The following is a 26,368-nucleotide window of genomic DNA, read 5'->3' on the forward strand; positions in this document are numbered from 1 at the left end:
GTTTAGGACAACTGTTTTCTCCCTCTGTCCTCCTGGCTGGTGAATATGAAGAGCCCAGTTAAGAGATGTTTTCAGTTCTTGTGCCATGTGGTTTTGTTTTTTTTTTTTTTATTGATTTAGTTTTTTTTTCCCCCCTTTGGAGTAAACTTGATTTCTGTTGTTCTGTTTGTTTTGGGTTTACAGGAACTTGATTCAGTTCTCACAGATACATATCTATTCTGTTCTTTTAAGGGGTCTTTTCCCATATAGGCTCTCTCAGTGTGTTCAGTAGACTTCCTTGGGCTATTCAGTAGGTCCCTTTGGATTATCTTTGATAATAGATAGTGTGTATGTGTGAATCCCAACCTCTTAATGTCTCCCTTCCCCTGCCTTTTATTTTAATTATCACAAGTGGGTTTTCTAAGCCTGTGTGTAGATGGACTGGTTACTCTCCATGTTTCTATTGAAAGCCTGTGTGTAGATGGACCGGTTACTCTCCATGTTTCTATTGAGGGACACTTTGGGTGATGCTGTCTATTAAAGATTGTCAGCAGTGCTGCCTTGAAAACAGAGCTGCCAGGATCATTTTCCATTATGCTTTTCTCTGGCTCTAAGGCAGGGGGTGGGCTTGCCAGATCGTGTGGTGGCTCTACATTCACTGTCTTAAGGAGTCCCCATACTGTTTTCCTTCCTGGCTGCACCCGCCCATTTCCCTCCCCGCCCACACTGCAGGCAGATTCCCTGTTCCCCTCACCCTCGGCAGCACTGACTCTTTGCAGATCTTTCGGAGGATGGCCATTCTGAACAGTGTAAGCTGAAACGCCGCCATTTCTCTAACAGTGAGACTGAGCATCTTTCATGGGCTTTGTGGCCATTGGATGCCTGTTTAAGACAAAGGTCTATTTAGATCTCTGGCCTGTTTTTCTATTGAGTTGATTGGTTTATGATACTAAGCTGAATGAACTATTCGTTTGTTTCGAGATGACTACATTGTTCTTAAATTTTTTCATAACCATTTTTCCCCATTTGAGGGTTGTCTTTTCCTTTCATTTAGAATTTCCCTTGCTGTGCAAAAGCTTTTGAGGTTACTTTTGTTGAGTTTTGTTATTTTTCATTTTTCTAAGAGTGAAACCAAGAAGTTGCTGTGATTGATTTTAAAACCCGTTCTGACCATATTTTCCTCTAGAAGTTTAGAGTATCCATCCCTCCATTTAGCTCTTTAATGTATTTGGAGTTTCTTTTCTGTATAAGGTTAGGGAGAGACGTAATTTTATTCACTTTTCCCTTGTTTAAGAAATCTCCATGCTGTCCTCTGTTCTGGCTGTTAATTTACATTGCCAGCATCAATAGAGGAGAATTCATTTTTCCCCAAAACTTCTCCACTGTTAACTGTTGGTAGACTTTTTTTTTTAAGGTGGAAAGAGTATTTTATTTTTTAAATTGATTTATTTATTTTAATTGGAGGCTAATTACTTTACAACATTCTAGTGGTTTTTGCCATCTGTTGACATGAATCAGCCATGGGTGTACATGTGTTCACCATTCTGAACCCCCGCTCCACCTCCCTCCCCATCCCATCCCTCAGGGTTATCCCAGTGCACCAGCCCTGAGCACCCTGTCTCATGCATCAAACCTGGACTGGCGATCTGTTTCATATATGATAAGATACATGTCTCAATGCTATTCTCTCAGATCATCCCACCCGCACCTTCTCCCACAGAGTCCAAAAGTCTGTTCTTTACATCTGTTTATCTCTTTTGCTATCTTGTATACAGGGTCATCGTTACCATCTTTCTAAACTCCATATATATGCGTTAATATACTGCTTTGGTGTTTTTCTTTCTGACTTACTTCACTCTGTATAATAGGTTCCAGTCTCATCTACCTCATTAGAACTGATTCAAATGTGTTCTTTTTAATAGCTGAGTAATATTTCCATTGTCTATATGTACTACAGCTTTCTCATCCATTCATCTGCCAATGGACATCTAGGTTGCTTCCATGTCCTGGCTATTGTAAACAGTGCTGCGATGAACATTGGGGTACACGTGTCTCTTTCAGTTCTGTTTTCCTTGGTGTGTATGCTCAGCAGTGGGATTGCTGGGTCACATGGCAGTTCTATTTTCAGTTTTTTAAGGAATCTCCACACTGTTCTCCATAGTAGCTATATTAGTTTGCATTCCCACCAACAGTGTAAGAGGGTTCCCTTTTCTCCACACCCTCTCCAGCATTTATTGTTTGTAGACTTTTGGATAGCAGCCATTCTGACCAGCATGACATGGTATCTCATTGTAGTTTTGATTCACATTTCTCTGGTAATGAGTGATGTTGAACATCTTTTCATGTGTTTGTTAGCCATCTGTATGTCTTCTTTGGAGAAATGTCTGTTTAGTTCTTTGGCCCATTTTTTGATTGGGTCATTTATTTTTCTGGAATTGAGCTGCAGGAGCTGCTTGTATATTTTTGAGATTAATTCTTTGTCAGTTGCTTTGTTTGCTATTATTTTCTCCCGTTCTGAAGGCTGTCTTTTCACCTTGCTTATAGTTTCCTTTGTTGTGCAAAAGCTTTTAAGTTTAATTAGGTCCCATTTGTTTGTTTATGCTTTTATTTCCAATATTCTGGGAGGTGGGTCATAGAGGATCCTGCTGTGATTTATGTCGGAGAGTGTTTTGCCTATGTTTTCCTCTAGGAGTTTTATAATTTCTGGTCTTACATTTAGATATTTAATCCATTTTGAGTTTATTTTTGTGTGTGGTGTTAGAAAGTGCTCTAGTTTCATTCTTTTACAAGTGGGTGACCAGTTTTCCCGGCACCACTTGTTAAAGAGATTGTCTTTTCTCCATTGTATATTCTTGCCTCCTTTGTCAAAGATAAGGTGTCTATAGGTGCCTGGATTTTTCTCTGGGCTTTCTATTTTGTTCCGCTGATCTATATTTCTGTCTTTGTGCCAGTACCATACTGTCCTGATGACTGTAGCTTTGTAGTACAGTCTGAAGTCAGGCAGTTTGATTCCTCCAGTTCCATTCTTCTTTCTCAAGATTGCTTTGGCTATTCAAGGTTTTTTGTATTTCCATACAAATTGTGAAATTATTTGTTCTAGCCCTGTGAAAAATAACATTGGTAGCTTGATAGGGATTGCATTGAATCTATAGATTGCTTTGGGTAGTATACTCATTTTCACTATATTGATTCTTCTGATCTATGAACATGGTATAGTCCTCCATCATTTGTGTCATCTTTGATTTTTTTCACCAGTGTTTTATAGTTTTCTATATATAGGTCTTTCGTTTCTTTAGATACATTTATTCCTAAGTATTTTATCCTTTTTGTAGCAATGGTGAATGGAATTATTTCCTTAATTTCTCTTTCTGTTTTCTCACTGTTAATGTATAGGAATGCAAGGGATTTCTGTGTACTAATTTTATATCCTGCAAGTTTACTATATTAACTGATTAGCTCCAGTAATTTTCTGGTGGTGTCTGTAGGGTTTTCTATGCAGAGGATCATGTCATCTGCAAACAGTGAGTTTTACTTCTTCTTTTCCAATCTGGATTCCTTTTATTTCTCTTTCTTCTCTGATTGCTGTGGCTAAAACTTCCAAAACTATGTTGAATAGTAGTGGTGAGAGTGGGCACCCTTGTGTTGTTCCTGACTTCAGGAGAAATGCTTTCAGGTTTTCACCACTGAGGATAATGTCTTCAGTGGGTTTATCACATGTGGCTTTTATTATGTTGAGGTGTGTTCCTTCTAAGTCTGCTTTCTGGTTTACAAATCTACAGCATCTCTCTTCATAACACCCATTTCCAAGAGAATTTGGGTTTGCCAGTGTCTGAGTTCCCAATACCCTGGGAACATATTCCCAATATTATATACTACGTGTCTTTGCAGGAATCAGGATGTTGATAAACTTGCTCTCTCCACAGATGGAGATATCCCTGGAGTTGGGCAACATGACGAGGGTCCAGGAATTCATCTTGCTGGGCTTGTCCACAAGCCCAGAAACAAGGGAAGTCCTGTTTGCCGCCTTCCTGACCCTCTACCTGCTGACCCTCCTGGAGAACGCCCTCATCGTCTTCCTCGTCTGCAGCCACACTGAGCTCCACAAGCCCATGTACTTCTTCCTGGGCAACCTGAGCTGCCTGGAGATGTGCTACGTGTCCGTGACCATGCCCAGCCTGCTCGCGGGGCTGTGGACGGGACCCTGCCACGTGCCCTTCCCAGCCTGCATGACCCAGCTCTTCTTCTTCATCGCCCTCATCTGCACAGAGTGTACCCTCCTGGCCTCCATGGCCTATGACCGCTACGTGGCCATCTGCCGCCCACTGCACTACCCGCTGCTCATGCGGCCCCAGGTCTGCCTGGGCTTGGCCGGGACTTCGTGGCTTGGTGGGCTGCTGGTCTCAGTGGCCAAGACAACATGCATCTCCAGCCTGTCCTACTGTGGCCCCAACGTCCTCAACCAATTCTTCTGCGACGTCTCCCCGCTGCTCAACCTGTCCTGCACCCACGTGGCCCTGACTGAGCTGGTGGACTTCCTCTCGGCCATCGTCATCTTCTGCGGGACGCTGCTGGTCGCCCTGGCCTCCTACTCGGCCATCGGGGTGACGGTGCTCCACATGCCTTCGGCTGCTGCCCGGCGCAAGGCCTTCTCTACCTGCACCTCCCACCTGGTGGTGGTGGGCATCTTCTACTCGGCAGCCCTCTTCATCTACTGCCGCCCCAGCCGCATCAGATCCATGGACCTCAACAAGGTGCTGTCGGTCATCTACACGGTGGCCACGCCCATGTGCAACCGGGTCGTCTACTGCCTGCGGAACAGGGAGGTCCACGCGGCCCTGTTCAGAACTCTCCGCTGGACTTGATCCTGGTCTTGGGACATTAACCCCATACCTCCTAATTTACATTTTCTCATAGCTTGAAACACTTACTTAAGGGATATTGAAAAAAAAAGTTACATACTGAAGGAATACATTTCTCACTTCTCATTATTTCTCACAAAAAAGTGAAAGTGTTAGCTGCTTAGTCGTCTCTGACTCTTTGTGACCCCATGGAGTGTAGCCCCTCAGGCTTCTCTGTCCATGGAATTCTCCAGGCAAGAATACTGGAGTGGGTTGCCATTTCTTTCTCCACGGGAGCTTCCTGACCCAGGGATCACATCCAGGTCTCCTGCATTACAGGCAGATTCTATACTGTTAATATATATTAAAGCTATCCAGGAAGCCTTAATATATATACGAGTTTGAAGCAATCCATAACAGAATCGTAGCTACCCAAGAGAAATGTGAACATTGTCTATAAGAAAGCAGATCATCAGAGATGACTGATAAGGGCTGGTGACCCTCATGACAAGATGCTTCACTTTATGAGTAAGCCAGGAAAGTAAATTTAACCTTCTCATCAGTTTTATTAAGGGAATATTGATGAATATTTATTTCCTAAATGTGTCTATATGTCCCCACAAGTAGAAATAGATATGTACAAGGACATTCCTTGGATCTTTGCTTGTAATAGGACACAGCCTACATGTCCATACAGTGCATAGATTAAAAATAAGTACATTCATTATAAGATAAGCATTAGGCTGTTAAAAAGAAATCAATTTGTATGTTTTGACATGGATATTTGGTTCATATATATATGTTAAGTTAAAAATAAAATATAGTGTGAAATACTTCTGTATTTTTTAAAATTAACTTTTAAGTTTACAAGTGTATGTTGAACCAGAAGACCATTTTCTCTGCTCTTCAGATGCCTTGGTGCTTCTCAGAGCAAGTTGTGCACATGTGTTTCCATGCTAACGTGCACCCTAGGATTGATTCAATGAAGGCAGGAGCAGTTTCTCATTCATCTTTGTTTTTTAAAAATTTTTGGCTGCATCCCATGGCGTGAGGGACCTTAGCTTCCAGACGAGGAATGGAACCCATGCTCCCTGCATTGGATGGCGGAGTCTTAACCATTGCACAGCCAGGGAAGCCCTTCTCACCCATCTTTATACTCCAGGATCCAGGCGCAGGGCTAGGCATTTGGGAAGGGATCTGTGAATGCGCGATGGCCTCAACTAAGGGCGGGTCTGAGGCTGACTCTCCTCTTGTGTGTGTGCACTAAGTCTCTCCAGTCATGTCTGCCCCTGCGATTCCACAGACTGTAGCCCCCCAGGTTCCTCTGTCCATGGGATTCTCCAGGCAAGAATACTGGAGGGGGTTGCCATGCCATCCTTGAGGGGATCTTCCCAACCCAGGGATCTAACCCAAGTCTCTTACATCTCCTGTGCTAGCAGGTGGCTTCTTTACCACCAGCGCCACCTGGGAAGTCCTCTCCTCCCCTTAAGCCTCTGAAACGTTATGTAAAAAACAAAGATTCCTCTTCTCTGAATCCACAGAGATCGGGGAAGTCTCTGAGGTCAAGAGCGCCAGCTTAAGCCCGCCTCCTTCTCGCTGTGAGGGCAGTCACCTTAGCAAGTCAGACCATCCAGAACAACGGAGAGAAACGAGGGTGGGGTGGTTGGTTGGGGTGGGTGCCTCGCTGAAGACCAGGAGCAAATCCTTCCAAGCTGGACTGAAAGGTCATTCCTCTGTTCGTTGGCATCTCCTCCTCTGGGCAGGAGCCCAACCTGCCTTAACACCAGAGCCTCCTTTGGGTACAGCATCAGCAAGAAGGGATCTGTACCTTCTGTCTTTAAGCCATCAGGTGAGGGAACAAACTCCTTATGGATGCGGACAAGGAACCATGGAAGGACGTGCTCCTTAATAGAACACCCAAGGCGTACCTCGTACCAACTCTAAAATTTATACCTGTCTCTGTAGAGTGCATGGATGTGTTCTACCAGACATGGCTTCTCTGGGCAAGTAGGTCAAGTGGCTTCTTGAAGAAAATCCATCTAGTAAGGGAGAGATATCCTCAAAGTCACATCTGTCTGGCTCTGAAGTGGTTTTCAACCACCATGCTTTACCATCCCAAGAGATCAGGTATACAGTAGCTACTGTTATATGAAATTGATTAATTCTAAGGGAATCTCTGTGTTACAGATACGGGAAAGGAGGCTAAAGGATTAAGTAACTTTCAGTCACTGAAAGTTCTCAGTGTCGTCATTGTTGTTCAATCGCTAAGTCGTGTCCGGCTCTTTGTGATCCCATGGACTGCTCCCTGTCCTTCAGTATCCCCTGGAGTTTGCTCAAACTCATGTCCATTGAGTCGGTGATGTTATTTCAGTCTTAGGTTGTTAGAACAAATTAAGTGAAGCAATTGATGGCAAATTGCAATACCAAATAAATTAGAATTTTTGTCACTTAGGCTGTGAGAAGCACTGAGCCCACTGCCTGGCACATAGAAAGAGCTTAATATATAGTAATCATGTTGGCTACTACATTTACAGTTATAACCTGTGTGCCAACTGGAATATGAGCATTAAATGTGTAAAATAACCAGGACACATGGATAGAGTGCATGGATTACAAATATTATAGTTTTTTCCTTTTCCCTTGTTGGTCATATGACTTTAGGCAAGTCACTTTTACTTCCTGAAGTTCAGTGATCCCCCTTGAAAGATAAGATAATGAGAGGAGTTCTTACAGGTTCTTTGAGGCAAATGAATAAAATAACATGAAAAATTCCTAGCACAGTGCCTGGAATGCTGTTAAAGCAGAGACTTTGGAAACACTCCGATCTTTGCTGCATTGTTCATGTGGCAAATGACTGCAAAGCTCTTATACGGCCAAGGCTTCATGTGGACCAGTCCTTGGCCCACGACCCATCCTCATCTCTTCCTGTTCTTCGTGTTCTCTAAGCCTGGTTTAAAGTGTGTCCAGAAACTTTCCTGAAGCGTCTTGGCTGTGGACATCTTTGCCCCCCAAGCATTTTTGCCGCAATGATTTTCACTGCATAACTGATTGTCCGTTTTGCCATGTGTGTGTGCTTCGTCACCCTGTGGCGTCTGACTCTTCGCAGCCCTTTGGACTGTAGCCCGCCAGGCTTCTCTGTCCGTGGGATTCTCCAGGCAAGAATACTAGAGAGGGTTGCCATTTCCTTCCCCAGGGGATCTTCCTGACCCAGTGATAGAACCAGCATCTCCTGCGTCTTCCGCATTGGCAGGCAGATTCCTTACCCATGAGCCATCAGGGAATAAAAGATTAAATGACTGGCTGACAGTTTGACATAAAGTGATTCAGCACCAACGTCTGTCTCAGCTGTGACTGACCCTGGTGCTGTCTCTTCCTGGCTGTGTGGTCTTGGGGCAACGCGTTGACCTGTCTGGGTCTCACACGTGCATTTTGGCATAGAGCTGAGCGGGTAACAGGCAGGAAGGCCAGAGGTCCCCCAGCAGCAGGAGGAAATAAACTGCAAGGGGCAGATGTTTTTCCCCTTTTCTGCTGATGAAGGTGGCTCCGCCTGAGACTGCTATCTTTTTCTTTTCTCAAACCTTGGGCTGATAACAGCTCAACAAACTACTGCTCATGCCAATTGTCTTATGGCCAGGGATGACACACCTTGTGCCATTCCGTCTCAAAAATGCATATGGTGGGAGAGGGGCCTGGTGAGACGCCCTCAGCCTTGAGGTGCTTCTTTCACCTGATTAGAAGCTTGCCAACAGACATAAACTGCTTTGTTAAAAACGAGCAAGCGGGCACTCTTTCTGTCCGCTTCTGATGTCTGTTTCAGAAGCTTTCCCTTTGTCTGTTAGACTTCAATAAAACTTTGCCACACAAAAATCTCCAAGTAGTCAAGCCTCGGCTCTGACCCCAGATCACAATCCTCTCCTCCGGAAGTCACGAATCCTGGCATAACACACAGCTTTCAGCGGCAGCCTTTCAGAACCAAGAATACAACTATGGTTTCTGGCAGTTTACTGGCTTGTAGTGAGGGCTCGGTGGAATTCTAGATGTTTCCATGATTAGGCTGCGTGCCCCAGTTCATGCCAGTAGTTTTCTCTGTGAGCCTCAAGTGCCTGAAGCATAATGGTGGGGAAGTGTTGCACATGTCTGCATATGATCACTGACTGAATACAGAACTTACATTTTCCACCTTCTGCTGAAAAGCCAATTCATTTTTGTGGGAATCCTTCTGTGATTCAGACAGGAAGCTGCCCCTTTGTCCTTCTTAAACACTGTAATTGAGAGTCATATAATCTATAAAATAAAATCACATTAAAGGTAGAGGGATATTTTTACAGAAAGAGGGAAATGACTGTCTTGGATTTTTATTTAGAATACTTCTAAATTCCTGTGTGGGCTTCCCTGGTGGCTCAGTGGTAAAGAATCCGCCTGCCAACGTAGGAGACATGAGTTCAATCCCTGGGTCTGGAAGATTCCCTGGAGAAGGTAATGGTAACCCACTCCAGTATTCTTGCCTGGAGAATCCCATGGACAGAGGAGCCTGGCGGGCTGCAGTCTATGGGATCCCAGAAGAGTTGGACATGACTTAGTGACTAAACAGTAGCAACAAATTCCTGTTCAGTGTGTAAAGAGAATGGAAAAATTAATTTGGAGAGAATTTTTTTTTTCGGGATAGAAATGACAAAAAATCTAATTTATTTGATACACCAATTTGCTCTCAATTGCTTCACTGAATTTATTATAACAACCTAACTGGCTTTCCTGGTGGCTCAGTGGTAAAGAATCTGCCAATGCAGGATCTGCAGGGGATTCAGATTCGATCCCTGGGTCGGGAAGGCCCCCTGGAGGAGGAAATGGCAACCCACTCCAGTATTTATTCTTGCCTGGAGAATCCCAAGGACAGAGGAGCCTGGTGGGCTGCAGTCCATAGGGTAGCAAAGAATCAGTCAGGACCGAAGTGACTTAGCATGCAAGCAACTGGAGGCAAGTGTTATTTTTCCAGTTTTCAGTTGGCATAGTTTGTGTTAGGACCTAGAGTCACGACCGAGAACAAGCAGAGTACCCAAGATGTCTGCTTTCATGGATCTAAAGTGTCTTTCTCTGTAACAGTCAATTTCCAAGAGAAGTTGGGCAGCCAGTTCACTAGGGCACCCACACTCTGCGAACATCTTCCTAACATGTGTATCTATTTTTTTTAATTTTTTTTTTTATTTTTTACTATTGTGCCTCTACAGAAAGCAGAAAACAGAATGTCCATAAACTTTGTCTCTCTGCAGATGGAGAGGTCCCTGGAGTTGGGCAACATGACGAGGGTCCAGGAATTCGTCTTGCTGGGCTTGTCCACAAGCCCAGAAACAAGGGAAGTCCTGTTTGCCATCTTCCTGACCCTCTACCTGCTGACCCTCCTGGAGAACGCCCTCATCGTCTTCCTCGTCTGCAGCCACACCGAGCTCCACGAGCCCATGTACTTCTTCCTGGGCAACCTGAGCTGCCTGGAGATGTGCTACGTGTCCGTGACCATGCCCAGCCTGCTCGCGGGGCTGTGGACGGGACCCTGCCACGTGCCCCTCCCAGCCTGCATGACCCAGCTCTTCTTCTTCATCACCCTCATCTGCACAGAGTGTACCCTCCTGGCCTCCATGGCCTGTGACCGCTACGTGGCCATCTGCCGCCCACTGCACTACCCGCTGCTCATGCGGCCCCAGGTCTGCCTGGGCTTGGCCGGGACTTCGTGGCTTGGTGGGCTGCTGGTCTCGGTGGTCAAGACAGCGTGCATCGCCAGCCTGTCCTACTGCGGCCCCAACGTCCTCAACCACTTCTTCTGTGACGTCTCCCCGCTGCTCAACCTGTCGTGCACCCACGTGGCCCTGACCGAGCTGGTGGACTTCCTCTCGGCCATCGTCATCCTCTGGGGCTCCCTCCTGGTGGCCATAGCCTCCTATGTGGCCATTGCCAGGGCTGTGCTCCGTATGCCTTCTGCCGCCGCCCGGCGCAAGGCCTTCTCCACCTGCGCCTCCCACCTGGTGGTGGTGGGCATCTTCTACTCGGCAGCCCTCTTCATCTACTGTCGCCCCAGCCGCATCAGATCCATGGACCTGAACAAGGTGCTGTCGGTCATCCACACGGTGGCCACGCCCATGTGCAATCCGGTCGTCTACTGCCTGCGGAACAGGGAGGTCCAGGCGGCCCTGTTCAGAACTCTCCGCTGGACTTGATCCTGGTCTTGGGAAGTTAGACCCCTCCTCATGTCCTGAATAAAGAAAGCTTTTTCACTCTCCTCTATCACTCTCATCAAGAGGCTCTTTAGTTCCTCCTCACTTTCTGCCCTTAGAGTGGTATCATCTGACAGTCCCTTGGACTGCAAGGAGATCCAACCAGTCCATCCTAAAGGAAATCAACCCTGAAAATTCACTGGAAGGACTGAAGCTGAAGCTGAAGCTCCAATACTTTGACCATCTGATGCGAAGTGTGGACTCACTGGAAAAGACCCTGATGCTGGGAAAGATTGCAGGCAAAAGGAGAAGGGGGCTCCAGAGGAGGAGATGGATAGCTAGCATCACCCACTCAATGGACGTGAGTTTGAGCAAGCTCTGAAAGATAGTGGAGGACAGAGGAACCTGGGGGGCTATAGTCCGTGGGGTCTCAAAGAGTCCAACAAATTTAGGGACTGAACAACAACATGTTTTAATTTAAATGTTTCATGATTCCAAATGCTATAATATCAAAGGCAAGTAAAATGCTGGAGAAATAGATTTCCCACCTGGTAGACATGAGCAATCAATATATACTTGTCAGTATATACTGATTGCTATGGATTGACTATTGTAGCAGTCAATAGCAAACTCTGAATTACCCTTTGAAAAGGGAGCAATGTCCACAAGAAAGCAGGTCATCAAAGATGAGTTGTAATTGACTGGCAACTCACATGACTAGATGCTGAAATTGACTAGTAAAGGGAGAAATGCAGGTTTAACAGCTCCATCAGCTTATTCCTAGAATACTGACAAATATTTCCCCAGTCTCTCTGTGTGTTCCGACACGTAGAAACAGATAATACATACAATGGCGTTCTTTACATCTTTGTCTTAAAAAAAACAGAAACAACTTAAGTGTCCATCAAAAGGGAATGGATAAAATACATTCTCCTACATTCATCTGAAGCGAACACTGGGCTGTAACATGAATAGAAACAGGTTTTTAATATTCTCTTAAAAAAATTTTTTTGACCGCACTCTGCAGTAGGTGGGACCTTAGTCCCCTCGCCAGGGATCCAACCTGTGGCCACTGCATTGGAAGACAGAGTCTTAACCTCTGGACTACCAGGGAGTCCCAAGAGATAGATTTTTATCTTTGATGTGCAAAGATATATCTTTGAGATATCTTTGAGATATATATGCTAAATGAAAATCATGACAAACAGCTATGGGTTTCATTCATTTTTTGTTTGTTGACCATTATTTTGATATAATTTCAGACTTACAGAAGAGTTGCAAGGGTGCTTAACACTCTGACATATTTGATGTGGTATTGTCACAGGTTGTGTATTCCTCCATTTGCTTACCCCCTTTTTCTCCCCATCACCTCCATTTATTGCTTTGAAAATGATTTGAGCGTGGTTTAGAGACATTGTGCCCTTTTACTTACATATGCTTTAGTGTTTATTTCCTAAGAACAAGGATATTATTTTGCAGTCTGGAGCAGAGGAATTAACTGACTTCTAACCCGTACCTCTTTGAAAAGCAACTCTAGTAACTAGTGCTTAATATTTGTTTTCAGTTGTCTGTATATAAAATTTATGTACAGTGATATGCACAAATATTAAATGTTCAAGTCAATTTTTTTTTGACGAATGTGTATAGCACCACCTCCATCAATATAAAGGGCATTTTCCCCCAAAAAAGTTCCCTTGTGCCCCTTTCCTGTTAGTTCTGCCAGAGGTAATCACTTTGACTTTTTTTTAAAATCATTGATTAGTTCTTACCTGTGCTAGAATTTTGTATAAATGGAGTCCAGACATGGAAGCAACCTAGATGTCCATCGTCAGATGAATGGGTAAGAAAGCTGTGGTACATATACACAATGGAATATTACTCAGCCATTAAAAAGAATGCATTTGAATCAGTTCTAATGAGGTGGATGAAACTGGAACCTTATACAGAGTGAAGTAAGTCAGAAAGAAAAACACCAGTACAGTATATTAACACATATATATGGAATTTAGAAAGATGGTAACGATGACTCTATATGCGAGACAGCAAAAGAGACACAGATATAAAGAACAGACTTTCGGACTCTGTGGGAGAGGGCGAGGGTGGGATGATTGGGGAGAATAGCATTGAAACATGTATATTACCCTATGTGAAATAGATCACCAGACCAGGTTTGATGCATGAGACAGGGTGCTCAGGGCTGATGCACTGGGATGACCCTGAGGGATGGGATGGGGAGGGAGGTGGGAGGGGTGCTCAGGATGGGGAACACATGTACACCCATGGCTGATTCATGTAAATGTATGGCAAAACCACTACAATATTGGAAGTAATTAGCCTCCAATTAAAATAAATAAATTAATTTTTTTAAGTAAAAAAAAAAATCAAGTCCAGAGGAGACACTTGTTTGTGTATGACTTCTTCAGACCACAGTGTTTGTACCAGCAGCAACTGGAAACTATACAAATATTTATTTATTTTGAAGATTTTTTTTAATGTGGACCATTTTAAAGTGTTTATCGAATCTGATGGAATATTGCCTCTGCTTTATGTTTTGGGTTTTCTTGGCTGCAATGCATGTTAGTTCCCCAACTGGGGACAAACTTCTGCCCCCTTTGTTGGAAGCTTGGAGTCTTAGTCACTGGACCAGGGAAGTCCTGTCACAAATATTTCTTGGGCAGTAGAGAGGCTTAGGAGGGAGAGGAGATATGTGTATATACACAAAATTGGGACTAACTCTGGGTGATACACTGCAGAGGCCACCGCCACACTGTAAAGCAATTATCCTCTAATGTAAACAATTCTTGCTTATCAACTGCAGCTTAATGTGGACTGATGGTCTTACTACTCATGAAAAAATGCTCTGCTAGAATTGTGAACACACTACTTCTAAGTCTATTTTATTTGATTGCACGAAAGGGGAAAATAAAAACAATAAAAAAAACAATACATTGATAGTACTTCCTCCAAATATGCACCCTTCGTTCCAGGAATGGATAGTAGACCTACTTGATGGGGAGTCAAAGGCATAGCGGCTTCCCAGGTGGCTCAGAGGTAAAGAACCTGCCTGCCAGGGCAGGAGACGTGGGTTGGATCCCAGGGTTGGGAAGATCCCCAGAGAAAGAAATGGCAACCCACTCCAGCATTCTTGCCTCGGAAGTCCCGTGGACCAAGGAGCCTGGGGGGCTGCAGTCCAGGGGGCTGAACAACAGTAACAAGAGCAACAACAGCGGCCAAGTCACGGCCAGTTCTGGGATCCCACGGATGGTAGCTGCTACCAGAAGAAAAAGTCTTTCCCCGTAATAAGATTCCTTTGGGGTGCAAGACACTGGCTGGGTGCCTCGGAGACTATTTTGGACTTAATCCTCATGGCAGCCTGAAGGAGTCAGGGTTATTATCCCCCTACTGAAGATAAAAACGTGAGGCTCAGACCATCAGAGCTTTTGTCAGAGAGAGCCTGAGTCAGAGAGAGCCTGGGCTACACCAAGATTCTAATTCCAACGCCTTTCTGTTAACCTGAACAACAGTATATTTACTGAGGCTCATGAAGTAAGTGTATTAGGTTGACGCTAGCAATAAACATCACACGGCACAGAGCACAAGAGAAAATCTTTAGAGGACTCAAAGTAAGTCTAAGCGTTTTCTGTTAAATTTCCCTCTCTTTCTCTCTGTCTGTGTTTGTGATTTTGACTTGAGTTGCACAATGTGAAATGTATTTCTTGTTGCGGGCCATGGTAAAAACACTAGATTATGCTGCACCTAAATTCCTTCATAGACAGGTGATAAATGAAAGCTATCATCTTACAGTAGCTTTTTTATTCCTGATGCAGGTATTATTATCCTAAGTAATAGGGAAGTTGGGGGCTTCCCAGGTGGCTCAGTGGTAAAGAATCCACCCGCAACGCAGGAGACCTGGGTTCAGTTCCTGGGTCAGGAAGCTCCCCCGGAGAAGGGAATGGCAACCCACTCCAGTATTCTTGTTTGAGAAATCCAGGGACAGAGGAGCCTGGCGGGCTACGGTCCATGGGGTCGAAAGAGTCGGACACGACTGAGCCACTCAACAGCAGTAGCAACAGGTAAATCAGGCTTGGAGAGATTAAGAACCTTACCGTTAGGCAAAATTAGAAAAACAAATACCGTATGTTAAGGCATATATATGGAATCTAGAAAGATGGCTGATGAACCAATCAGCAGGCAGCAGTGGAGACGCAGAGAGAGCAGACCTGTGGACACGGCGGGGCAAGGAGAGGGGGGGAGGGACAGAGAGAGGAGCCCTGAGGGAGACACACTACCACGCGTAAAGCAGGCAGCTGGCGGCCGGCGCTGAACGCCACAGGGAGACGGGTGGGACGGGGCTGGGGTGGAGGGAGGCCCCGGACGGAGCGTATGTGCACGCTGACGACTGGTTCACACTGTTGAACGGCAGAAACGGTCACAGCATTGTAAAGCAATTATGCTCCAATGAAAATTAACATACATAAAACTGATATTTTGGTGTATAGTTACATGAATTTTAACACAAGCAGAAGGTCTTTTTTCTGCGTGGCTTTCGTATAAATAGTGAGTAGATGCAAAAGAAACTATGCAACCCAGGAGTAGAGCATAAAAATGACAAAGCAGTGAGTCCTTTCACTCAGGGAATCAGCACATCTAGCATCATGCTCCTTCATGGGGCTTCTCAGGAGACGCTAGGGGTAAGGAACCCGCCCACCAGTGCAAGAGGCATAAGGAGATATGGGTTCAAGCCCTGGGCCGGGAAGATCCCCTGGAGGAGGGCATGGCAACCCACTGCAGTGTCCTTGCCTGGAAAATCCCATGGACAGAGGAGCCTGGCAGGATACAGTCCACGGGGTCGCAAAGAGTCGGACACGATAGCACGCATGCACTCCTTAATAGAAAGAGATCACAATTCACTTTTCAATTCTGTTACTGGATACTTGGAATGTTTACATTCTCTTTTTTTGCTAGTAAAATTGTGCTGCTATGAACATTACTCTGGAAATATATGCATGCTTGGGAACAGAATTTCTGGGGCATAGTCATGTCTTAACATTTACTTGATAATGACAAATTGTTTTCTGAAGCTATCAGACCAATTCAGACCCCCAGAGGCAGCATATGTAAGTTTTCATTGTTAATATTTTCAGAAGTTTGTAGTTTTCCCAATCCACAGGTATGAAGTGGTACCTAATTTTGGTTTTAATTTCTGTTTCTTTGGTTCCTAATCAGGTGAGCATATTTTTATGTTTTGAGTGACTAATATTTTTGGTGAGGTATACATTCAGAACTTTTGCTCAATTTTCTGCTAAAAAACTTCTTTACATATTAACTGACCAATTTCTCTGTATATCCTACACAAGGATCCCTCCTAACTTATACATGAAGGTGAAGGTATCAGTCACTCAGTCGTGCCCAGCTCTTCGTGACCCATGGACTGTAGCCCACCAGGCTCCTCTGTCCTTGGGATTCTCCAGGCAAGAACACTGGCGTGAGCTGGCATTTCCTTCTCACTTACGTACACTGCAAGTATATTTTTTCCAGCTTGTGAATTTTCCTCTAATAGTCTGTGGTGTTCAGAATTTTTCAATGCTGCTAATTTTTAAAAATTTTAAAGTGTAAGGTTTTTGACTGTCTTCTTATCGTAGTCTAAAGCCCCAGTGTCATAACAGAGATCTCCTTGTAGCTCAAACGGTAAAGACTCTGGCTGCGAGGCAGGAGACAAGGGTTCGATCCCCGGCTCGGGAAGATCCCCTGGAGAAGGGAATGGCAGCCCCCTCCAGTGTTCTTGCCTGGAGAATCCCACGGACAGAGGAGCCTGGTGGGCCACAGTCCGTGGGGTCACAAAGAGTCGGACACGACTGAGCGACTACCGCGCGGTGTCGTAAAGGCTCGCTTCTGCATTGTTTTCTAAAATCTCAGAGGTTCGCACTTCACATGTGTGTTTTTAGCTCTCCTGAAACTGATTTTTTACGTGTCGTGTGATGCAGGGTTCCAATCTCTTTTTCTTTTTTTAAAAACAGGTATTTGTTTTGATTGAAGGTGAATTGCTTTACAGTGTTGTGTTGGTTCGCTGCACACCAGCATCAATCAGCCACGGGTATACGCACGCCCCCTTCCTCCGGAACCTTCCTCCCAGCCCAGCCCACCCCTCTAGGTTGTCACACAGCACCAGTTGAGTTTCCATGGGTACACTAATTGTTTGAGAGCCATTTCTTGCCAAGTACATCCTTTTCCTCACTTATCTGCAATAAAGTTATGTCATCAATCAAGTTTATATGTACACTTGGTGTGTTTCTGGGTTTTACTCCATTCTGCTATTCTGATTATCTCTGAAACAATTTTCATTGGGAATTGTTTTAAAGTTTTTTTTTTTTGATGGGGACCATTTTAACGTCTTTATGGAATGTGTTACAATACTGCTTCTGTTTCAGGTTCTGGTTTTTTTGGCTGTGAGGCATGTGGGATCTTACCTCCCCGGTCAGTGATCAAACCCACACCCCTCGCGTTGGGAGGAGACGCCTTCACCACTGGGCCACCAGGAAGCTCCTCACTGGGAGCGTTTACCACAGACATGGGAACACTGCGAGCCGCTTAGAAAGAGCTGGGGAGAGACGAAGCTACAGGGAAGCAGGTTTTGCTCGTATGGATGGGAGAAATCTCATTGCTTCCCCTTCCTCTTCCTTCTCTATCTTTCAGCCACACTGGCTTGTCTTTTATCCTTGAAGACGCTGAACTCCTTCCTGACCTGTTTTTGGCAACTGCTTTTTCTCGTTCCACTTAGAACACTCTTCTGCCAGCTCAATGCTCCCTCATCCTTTCCCATTAGTCAGAAACAAGCTCAAACGTCTCTACCCACCCCAAAGAAGTTTCCTCCGACTGCCCGTCCTAAAATAACCTCCTTCAGACCGTGCGGACCATCCTGCTCTGCTTTCTCCTTGGCACGGAGCTGCTGAAATTCTGTATTTGTCTCCTGTGGGCCTCCTCTACTCCTCACTACCTAGAATGAGAATTTGAACACGCTCACTGGTTGATTTCATGCCCCTCATGTATAGTAGACACTTAATAAATATTTGCTCCTGAATACAAAGAATAGGGCTTCCCTGGTGGCTCAGACGGTAAAGAATCCGCCTACAAGGCAGGAGACCTGGGTTCGATTCCTGGGTCAGGAAAATCCCCTGGCAGAGGGAATGGCACCCACGCCAGTATTCTTGCCTGGAAAAAATTCCATTGACAGAGGAGGCTGGCAGGCTGCAGTCCATGAAGCAGCAAAGAGTCAGACGCAACTGAGTGACTAACACTTTCACACTTTTTCAGACATATGGTAAGTGATGTCAGAAATAAGCCCAAATAACACCGTCTCTATATCTCAGCCACCTAAAACTCTAAGTGAATTCCTAATACTAATTGTAGAGGCAAAGACCCCTTATTTCTGTCACTCCATCCTGTTGCGCAAGTTACACTGCCTATGGGTTTCAGTTATGCATATGAATTGGTAGAATAATGCCTGTTTGTGAAGGGTCATGAAAATCCATTGATCTCCATGTGTTCAAAAAAATGCCACAGTGGAGGAGTGCCTAAGCGATTCTCAGCACACGTATTTAGTTTCTTTCCTTAGAAAGACACTCTCTTTCTGGAAGGGATCTTCTTTAGAAGTATTCAGGGGAAAAGCTCACTATTGGTCTTTTTTTAGCTCGTGTCTGGCCGCTCTGAGTCTTTGCTGCTCTGCGGGCCTTTCTCCAGCTGTGGCGAGCTACGGCCTAGGTGTAGGACACGGGTTTCTCATCGCGGTGGCTTCCATGTTGTAGCGCACACGCTCGAGGGCATGCAGGCTTCAGCCGTTGCAGCCCATGGGCTTAGGTGCCTGGGGGCATGTGGAATCTTCCCAGACCAGGATCAAACCCGCCTGCCTTGGCAGGCATATTCTTAACCACTCGCCCACCAGGGAAGTCCATCTCATGGGTCCTTTTTTAAAAAAGAAACCATTACTGCTGGAACTTCTCTCTAATAAACAGTGACCTCTAATAAACTGCTGGACCTTCTCTCTAATAAAAATTTCCTCTAGAAATCCAACCCACTTTAGAGAAGGAAGTGTCTCACATTAAGGAATTGTGAGTCTTCCTTTACTGAAAATAGTGCAGACAACTTCTGGGGTCCTGGGACATTTTTCAAAACAAAAAGAAAGAAATCCAATCCAGAAAACACCACTTAAGGTCATCAAATGTAAAGGGATAATTGTGCCTTGCGTTAAAAAGCTCTTTCTCATCTACTTCCATGTTATCCGTAAGGACCAAAGATTTTGTGGGTCCCATAGCTTTGACCTCCATTTTACAGACGACATAACACAGGCTCATTCAGGACGAGTGTCCTCTATGATTACAGATGTAGCAAGTACAGTGTTAAGCGTCCTGTTTCCAGTTTTGCAGTTTCCCAATTGCTCCTTGCTGTGCTCCTGACAACGGTCAGGCTCCAGCAAAGCAGCTTTGCCTCAACAGCCCCTAACGGCATATGCTCTTCCTTGCTGGCCAATTTTTTTCTGATGGATTACGGCCTCTAAGAGCCTGTTTCTTCCTTACTTAGATGGAGAGGGCTCTGTATTTGGGCAATGTGTCCAGAGTGCAAGAGCTTATCCTGCTGGGTCTGTCTGCCAGGCAAGGCGTGAGGGTCGTGGTGTTTGCCGCCTTCCTGACCCTCTACCTGCTGACCCTCCTGGAGAACGCCCTCATCGTCTTCCTCGTCTGCAGCCACACTGAGCTCCACAAGCCCATGTACTTCTTCCTGGGCAACCTGAGCTGCCTGGAGATGTGCTACGTGTCCGTGACCATGCCCAGCCTGCTCGCGGGGCTGTGGACGGGACCCTGCCATGTGCCCTTCCCAGCCTGCATGACCCAGCTCTTCTTCTTCATCGCCCTCATCTGCACAGAGTGTGCCCTCCTGGCCTCCATGGCCTGTGACCGCTACGTGGCCATCTGCCGCCCACTGCACTACCCGCTGCTCATGCGGCCCCAGGTCTGCCTGGGCTTGGCCGGGACTTCGTGGCTTGGTGGGCTGCTGGTCTCGGTGGTCAAGACAGCGTGCATCTCCAGCCTGTCCTACTGCGGCCCCAACGTCCTCAACCACTTCTTCTGCGACGTCTCCCCGCTGCTCAACCTGTCGTGCACCCACGTGGCCCTGACCGAGCTGGTGGACTTCCTCTCGGCCATCGTCATCTTCTGCGGGACGCTGCTGGTCGCCCTGGCTTCCTACTCGGCCATCGGGGTGACGGTGCTCCACATGCCTTCGGCTGCCGCCTGGCGCAAGGCCTTCTCCACCTGCGCCTCCCGCCTGGTGGTGGTGGGCATCTTCTACTCGGCAGCCCTCTTCATGTATTCCTGCCCCAGCCGCGCCGAGTCCACCAACCTCCACAAGCTGCTGTCGGTCATCTACACGGTGGTCACGCCTGCCTGCAGCCCAGTGGTCTACTGCCTGCGGAACAGGGGGGTCCATGCGGCCCTGCGGAGAACCCTTCATCCCCGCAAGGGCTCCTCAGCAAGAACTGACATCTCCCGCTCCTGACTTGAAAACTTTCACGGCCAAAACACACACACATACACACACACACGCAACTTCCAAAGCCAAATAGAAACCCAGAGGGAAGTATTTGCAATATAGCATACAAGGATTCTTTAAATAAAGGAGAAACATATGAAGACTCGAGAGAAAAACAAAATGAAAATTGTCATGAACAAGCAGATTCTTGAAGGAAACACGTAGGTGGCTGATAACCTACCCCTCAAATGTACATCCTCATTTACTCCTTGCCTACTGAAAAAAAACTGTGTAATATTTAAACTTAAGTACAAGTTTTTATTGTTACGTTGTGAAATTTGGAATAAACATTATTTTATTGAAAATTTTTGCAAATAATGCAAATGCCCACCAACATGGAATTATCTAAATCTTACATCATATGCTCTGCTGTGCTGTGTTTAGCCGCTCAGTCATGTCCAGCTCTCTGCGACCCCATGGACTGTAGCCTGCCAGGCTCCTCTGTCCATGGGGATCCTTCAGACAGTAATACTGGAGCAGGTTGCCATGCCTCCAGGGGATCTTCCCAATCTCGGGATCGAACCCAGGTCTCCCACATTGCAGGTAGATTCTTTACCGTTTGAGCCCCCAGGAAAGCCCATGAATACTGGGGTGAGTAGCCTGTCCCTTCTCCAGGGGATCTTCCTGACCCAGGAATCGAACCAGGGTCTCCTGCACTGCAGGCAGACTCTTTACCAGCTGAGCTACCAAGGAAGCCCAGGATGTTATATATACAGTGTGAAGTCACATGCATTCATTAAAGAGATTAAACCAGACACTGTCATGGGGAGATGGCATGTTGTTGAGTTAAACATGAAAGAAGCAATATAAAAGTATGTCAAAGATTTGTAAAACAATAATAATAAACAGACTAATTGTAGTAGTTATTTAAGTTAATATTTGCCTAGAAAGTTGGTCCATAAAGAAGGCTAAGTGCCAAAGAATTGTTGCTTTTGAACTGTGGTGTTGGAGAAGACTCTTGAGAGTCCCTTGGACTGCAAGGAGATCCAACCAGTCCATTCTAAAGGAAACCAACCCTGAATATTCATTGGAAGGACTGATGCTGAAGCTGAAGCTCCAATACTTTGGCCATCTGATGTGAAGTGTGGACTCACTGGAAAAGACCCTGATGCGGGGAAAGAGTGAAGGCAGGAGGAGAAGGGGGTGGCAGAGGGTGAGATGGCTGAATGGCATCACTGACTCAGTCGACATGAGTTTGAGCACTCTCTGGGACATGGTGAAGGACAGGGAAGCCTGGTGTGCTGCAGTCCCTGGGGTCGCAAAGAGTCAGATATAACTTAGCAACTGAACGAAACAATAATGCCTAGAAAAAGGGCCTCAGTGGTAAGAACCTGCCTGCCAGTGCAAAAGGCACAGGAGATGTGGGTGCAATCCCTGGATCGGGAAGATCCCTTGCAGAAGGAATAGGAAACCCACTCCAGTTTTCTTGCCTGGGAAATCCCATGGACAGGGGAGCTCGGCGGGCTACAGTCCATGGGGTTGCGAAAGAGTCAGACACAACTGAATACACACGCGGGGGCTTAGAGGATATCGAGAAAGGGATCCGAAAAGGTGTTTGTCAGTTATTAGTGTGTTTTCAGGCGAGAGGCCTCAGAGCACTAGTATTTTCTATTTTATACATTTGAATATTTTGCAATTTTCTAGGATTACCTTTATAATTGAAAAAATAAGCATATTATAAGTGAAAACAGAAATTCCAAGAATGAACCTCTGTAGAATGACCTACTCATCATACTAGCATATTTTTATTTTTAAGTAATAAAAATTCATGCTGACAGAGCCTCAAGAGAATTGATCATGTTCTTGTGTGGTTTGTGAGAGTTCATGTCAGTATGTTTTAGAAAGGCAGTTTACTAATAAATAACAAAAAGTCTTGAGAGTCTGGATGGCCTTGCATTAGTTAATTCTACTTTGGGAATTTATCCTGGAGAAGAAAGGGAAAGATATGGGCGCAACTGACCTATTACAGGGCCTTCTCTGGTGGTCCAGTGGATAAGACTCAATGCTCCCGATGTAGGGGGCGTGGGTTGAAACCCTGGTCAGGGAACTAGATCCCACATGCTGCAGCCAAGACCTGGTGCAGCCATTAAAGAAAACATTTTTGAAAAGTTGACCTACACTGTCACCTGTTCTAAACTGTCTGTGCACAAATAACCCAATGCTGCTGCTGCTAAGTCGCGTCAGTCGTGTCTGACCCTGTGCGACCCCATAGACGACAGCCCTCCAGGCTCCACCATCCCTGGGATTCTCCAGGCAAGAACACTGGACTGTGGTTGCCATTTCCTTCTCCAGTGTATGAAAGTGAAAAGTGAAAGTGAAGTCGCTCAGTTGTGTCCGACTCTTCGAGACCCCATGGACTGCAGCCTACCACTCAATAATTCATCCCTCAAAAGGCAGCAGAAATGGCCAATAAACTATGGAATAATGTTCCGCCTCCAACTCTACTAAAGAAATGAAACACAAAGTAGTGGCATGAAAGCTGGTAGCGGAACATCTTTTAATATGCTCACAGAACATTAAAAGGAAATCCCCTGAGAAAACGCAGTGTTGGACGTGGGGGCAAGGTACCCTCCCAGACAGCTGTGGGCATGTAGACTGAGGTTTTGTTTCTGGAAAGCAATTTGCCAATATTTATCAAATTTTGATTTCACGTGCACTTTGACACAGCTGTTACCGTTTTTATTTTCATGCTCTGGATTTTGAATAGCCTTGGATTCTGTTCGCCAAAATTTCCAGCTCTCTGTCCTCCAGGCTCTTTCTGCCTGGGTGGGATGATGTGAGTGGCCAGTCCTAGACCAAATCACTTAATCCCTGGCACTTTAATCTGGAATGCTACCAGAATCATTCTCATACGTGTATTTTTATAGGTCAGTGTTTTAATCTTCCTGTGAGAAATCTGCAGAAGTGGAGATTCTGCATCAAAGTGTAGGCAAAATTCAAATATCAGTTTGTTCTCCACGAGGGTTTCAGCAATTACCGCGTTTCAAAGCCACCTCAGCTGTTAGTTGCTCAGTCGTGTCTGACTCTGCCTGCTACAGTGATGGTGAAGCCTCATAACTAGCGTGTGTGCTGAGTGTTAAGGAGCTGTATCAGATTCATTGGTCGTTTGCATGATCTCATCTATAAATTGCCATTTATAATCGCCCTGCTTTGCCTGACATACACATATTTTGAAAGAAGAATATCGGTCCTTTGAAAGAGCTTGACAGTTCTTTACAAAGTTGTGTATGGCATTAGCATGTGTGCTGCGTGCTCACTTGCTTCGTTTGTGTCTGAATCTTTGTGATCCTATAGACTGTAGCCCACCAGGCTCCTCTGCCCATGGGATTTCCCAGGCAAGAACGCTGGAGTGGTTGCCATTTCCGCCTCCAGGGGATCTCCAGCCCAGGGATTGACCCCATGTCTCTTAGTTTGCCTGCATTGGCAAGCAGGTTCTTTACCACTAGCACCGCCTGGGAAGCCCCTCGTATTAGTATATAACCCAGCAACTCCACTCCTGAGCATATACCCAAGAGAAAAGAAAATGTGTTTCCACAGAAAGGGTGGTATAAAAGTGTTTACAGCAGCACTATCCCTAACAGCTAAAAAGTGAAAACAACTCAAGTGTCTTCCAACTGAGCAATGGGCAAACTAAATATGATGGAATATTACGCAAGCGCAGAAAGGAATAAAGCACGCGAGTGTGCTGCGATACGCGCAAACCTCGAAAACATTGCGCTAAATGAAAGAAGCCACATCTAAAAGTCCACATGTTATCTGATCTCAATTATGCAAAGTGTCTAATCAGGCAAATCCATACAGAGAGAAAGATGAATGGTTTCTTAGGGCTGGGGGGTGGGATAGGGAATTGGGAGTGACTTCTGGTGTATACAGATTTCTTGTTTAAAAAATTGGAACAGCATCGCTTTACAACGCTGTGTTAGTTTCCACTGCACAGCAGTGTGAATCAGCCGTGAGCCTCTCGCCTCGCATCCCGCTCAGCCAGGTCCTCACAGAGCACGGAGCTGAGCTCCCTGGGCCACACAGCACATCCGCACCAGCACCTGTCCTGCTCAGGATGGGGTGTACACGTCCACGCCGCTCTCTCCGTTCATCCCACCCTCCCCTTTGCCCCGCTGCGCCCACAAGTCCGTCCTCCACGTCTGCATCTCTCTTCCTCCGCTGGAACTAGGTTCACCTGCACCATTTTCCTACATTCCGTATGTATGCGTTAATGCACAACATTTGTTTCTCTTCTGATTCACTTCGCTCTGTACGACAGACTCTCGGTTCGTCCAGATCACGACAATGAGCTGGTTTGGTTCCTTTCCGTGGCTGACTAATACTCCGTGGCACGTCTGCACCACATCTTTATCCATTCATCTTGGTGGTGACGAAAATGCCTGGAATCAGATAATGGTATTGGCTGCACAACGCTGTGAATGTGCTAGATAGCCACTGAGTCATACATTGCCAAAGGATGAAGGGCATGCTGGGTGAACATCAAGGGCTGACAACTCGAGTTCCCCACCGGGCCCCTAGCTGCTCAGCCTCAGGACCCACGCAGAGTTCTACGGAAAGCCGCCTGGACCTCCCTGTTCCGCAGGCAGTAGATGACCGGGTTGCACATGGGCGTGGCCACCGTGTAGGTGACCGACAGCACCTTGTTCAGGTCCATGGCTTCCATGCGGCTGGGGCGGGCGTAGATGAAGAGAGTGGCCGAGTAGAAGATGCCCACCACCACCAGGTGGGAGGCGCAGGTGGAGAAGGCCTTGCGCCGGGCGGCGGCCGAAGGCATACGGAGCACAGCCCTGGCAATGGCCACATAGGAGGCTATGGCCACCAGGAGGGAGCCCCAGAGGATGACGATGGCCGAGAGGAAGTCCACCAGCTCGGTCAGGGCCACGTGGGTGCACGACAGGTTGAGCAGCGGGGAGACGTCACAGAAGAAGTGGTTGAGGACGTTGGGGCCGCAGTACGACAGGCTGGCGATGCACGCTGTCTTGACCACCGAGACCAGCAGCCCACCAAGCCACGAAGTCCCGGCCAAGCCCAGGCAGACCTGGGGCCGCATGAGCAGCGGGTAGTGCAGTGGGCGGCAGATGGCCACGTAGCGGTCACAGGCCATGGAGGCCAGGAGGGCACACTCTGTGCAGATGAGGGCGATGAAGAAGAAGAGCTGGGTCATGCAGGCTGGGAGGGGCACGTGGCAGGGTCCCGTCCACAGCCCCGCGAGCAGGCTGGGCATGGTCACGGACACGTAGCACATCTCCAGGCAGCTCAGGTTGCCCAGGAAGAAGTACATGGGCTCGTGGAGCTCGGTGTGGCTGCAGACGAGGAAGACGATGAGGGCGTTCTCCAGGAGGGTCAGCAGGTAGAGGGTCAGGAAGGCGGCAAACAGGACTTCCCTTGTTTCTGGGCTTGTGGACAAGCCCAGCAAGACGAATTCCTGGACCCTCGTCATGTTGCCCAACGCCAGGGACCTCTCCATCTCAGCACAAACACACTGCAAAATAGTTCACAAACGTGTCTCTGTACACCTTGCCTCAGCCAGATCCAAGCCATCACGCCACTCGAGTAAATGAGGCACCCTCTTCTCTGGCCTCCCTGATCCCACTCTTGCTGCTACAATCCTCCAAGAAGTAGCTCATGGAGCCTTTGAAAAACACAGTCTCTAGGGTCGCTCCTCTGCTTAAAGCTTTTCATCTCTCCCCCATTATTCTTAGAATAAACCTCATGTTCCACATCAAACTTTGCCAGTTGCTTCAGGGTTTTTTTTGGGGGGGG

General features: G+C 46.4%; 4 protein-coding genes across 4 annotated transcripts; 3 read left to right on the plus strand and 1 right to left on the minus strand.

Annotated features, from left to right (window-relative positions):
- Window positions 3,930-4,841, plus strand: LOC108638099 (olfactory receptor 5-like). Its single transcript, XM_018063249.1, has one exon. It carries the CDS (start codon window positions 3,930-3,932, stop codon window positions 4,839-4,841), a length of 912 nt encoding a protein of 303 aa, XP_017918738.1.
- Window positions 10,085-11,023, plus strand: LOC102188437 (olfactory receptor 5-like). The gene has a single exon (XM_018063479.1). The coding sequence runs from the start codon at window positions 10,085-10,087 to the stop codon at window positions 11,021-11,023; it is 939 nt and encodes a 312-aa protein (XP_017918968.1).
- On the plus strand, window positions 19,595-20,569 carry LOC102188703 (olfactory receptor 5-like). Its single transcript, XM_018063250.1, has one exon. It carries the CDS (start codon window positions 19,595-19,597, stop codon window positions 20,567-20,569), a length of 975 nt encoding a protein of 324 aa, XP_017918739.1.
- On the minus strand, window positions 25,134-26,072 carry LOC102188971 (olfactory receptor 5-like). The gene has a single exon (XM_018063251.1). The coding sequence runs from the start codon at window positions 26,070-26,072 to the stop codon at window positions 25,134-25,136; it is 939 nt and encodes a 312-aa protein (XP_017918740.1).

Source organism: Capra hircus, chromosome 18, assembly GCF_001704415.2.
Source record: "Capra hircus breed San Clemente chromosome 18, ASM170441v1, whole genome shotgun sequence".
NCBI classification, from domain to species: domain Eukaryota; kingdom Metazoa; phylum Chordata; class Mammalia; order Artiodactyla; family Bovidae; genus Capra; species Capra hircus.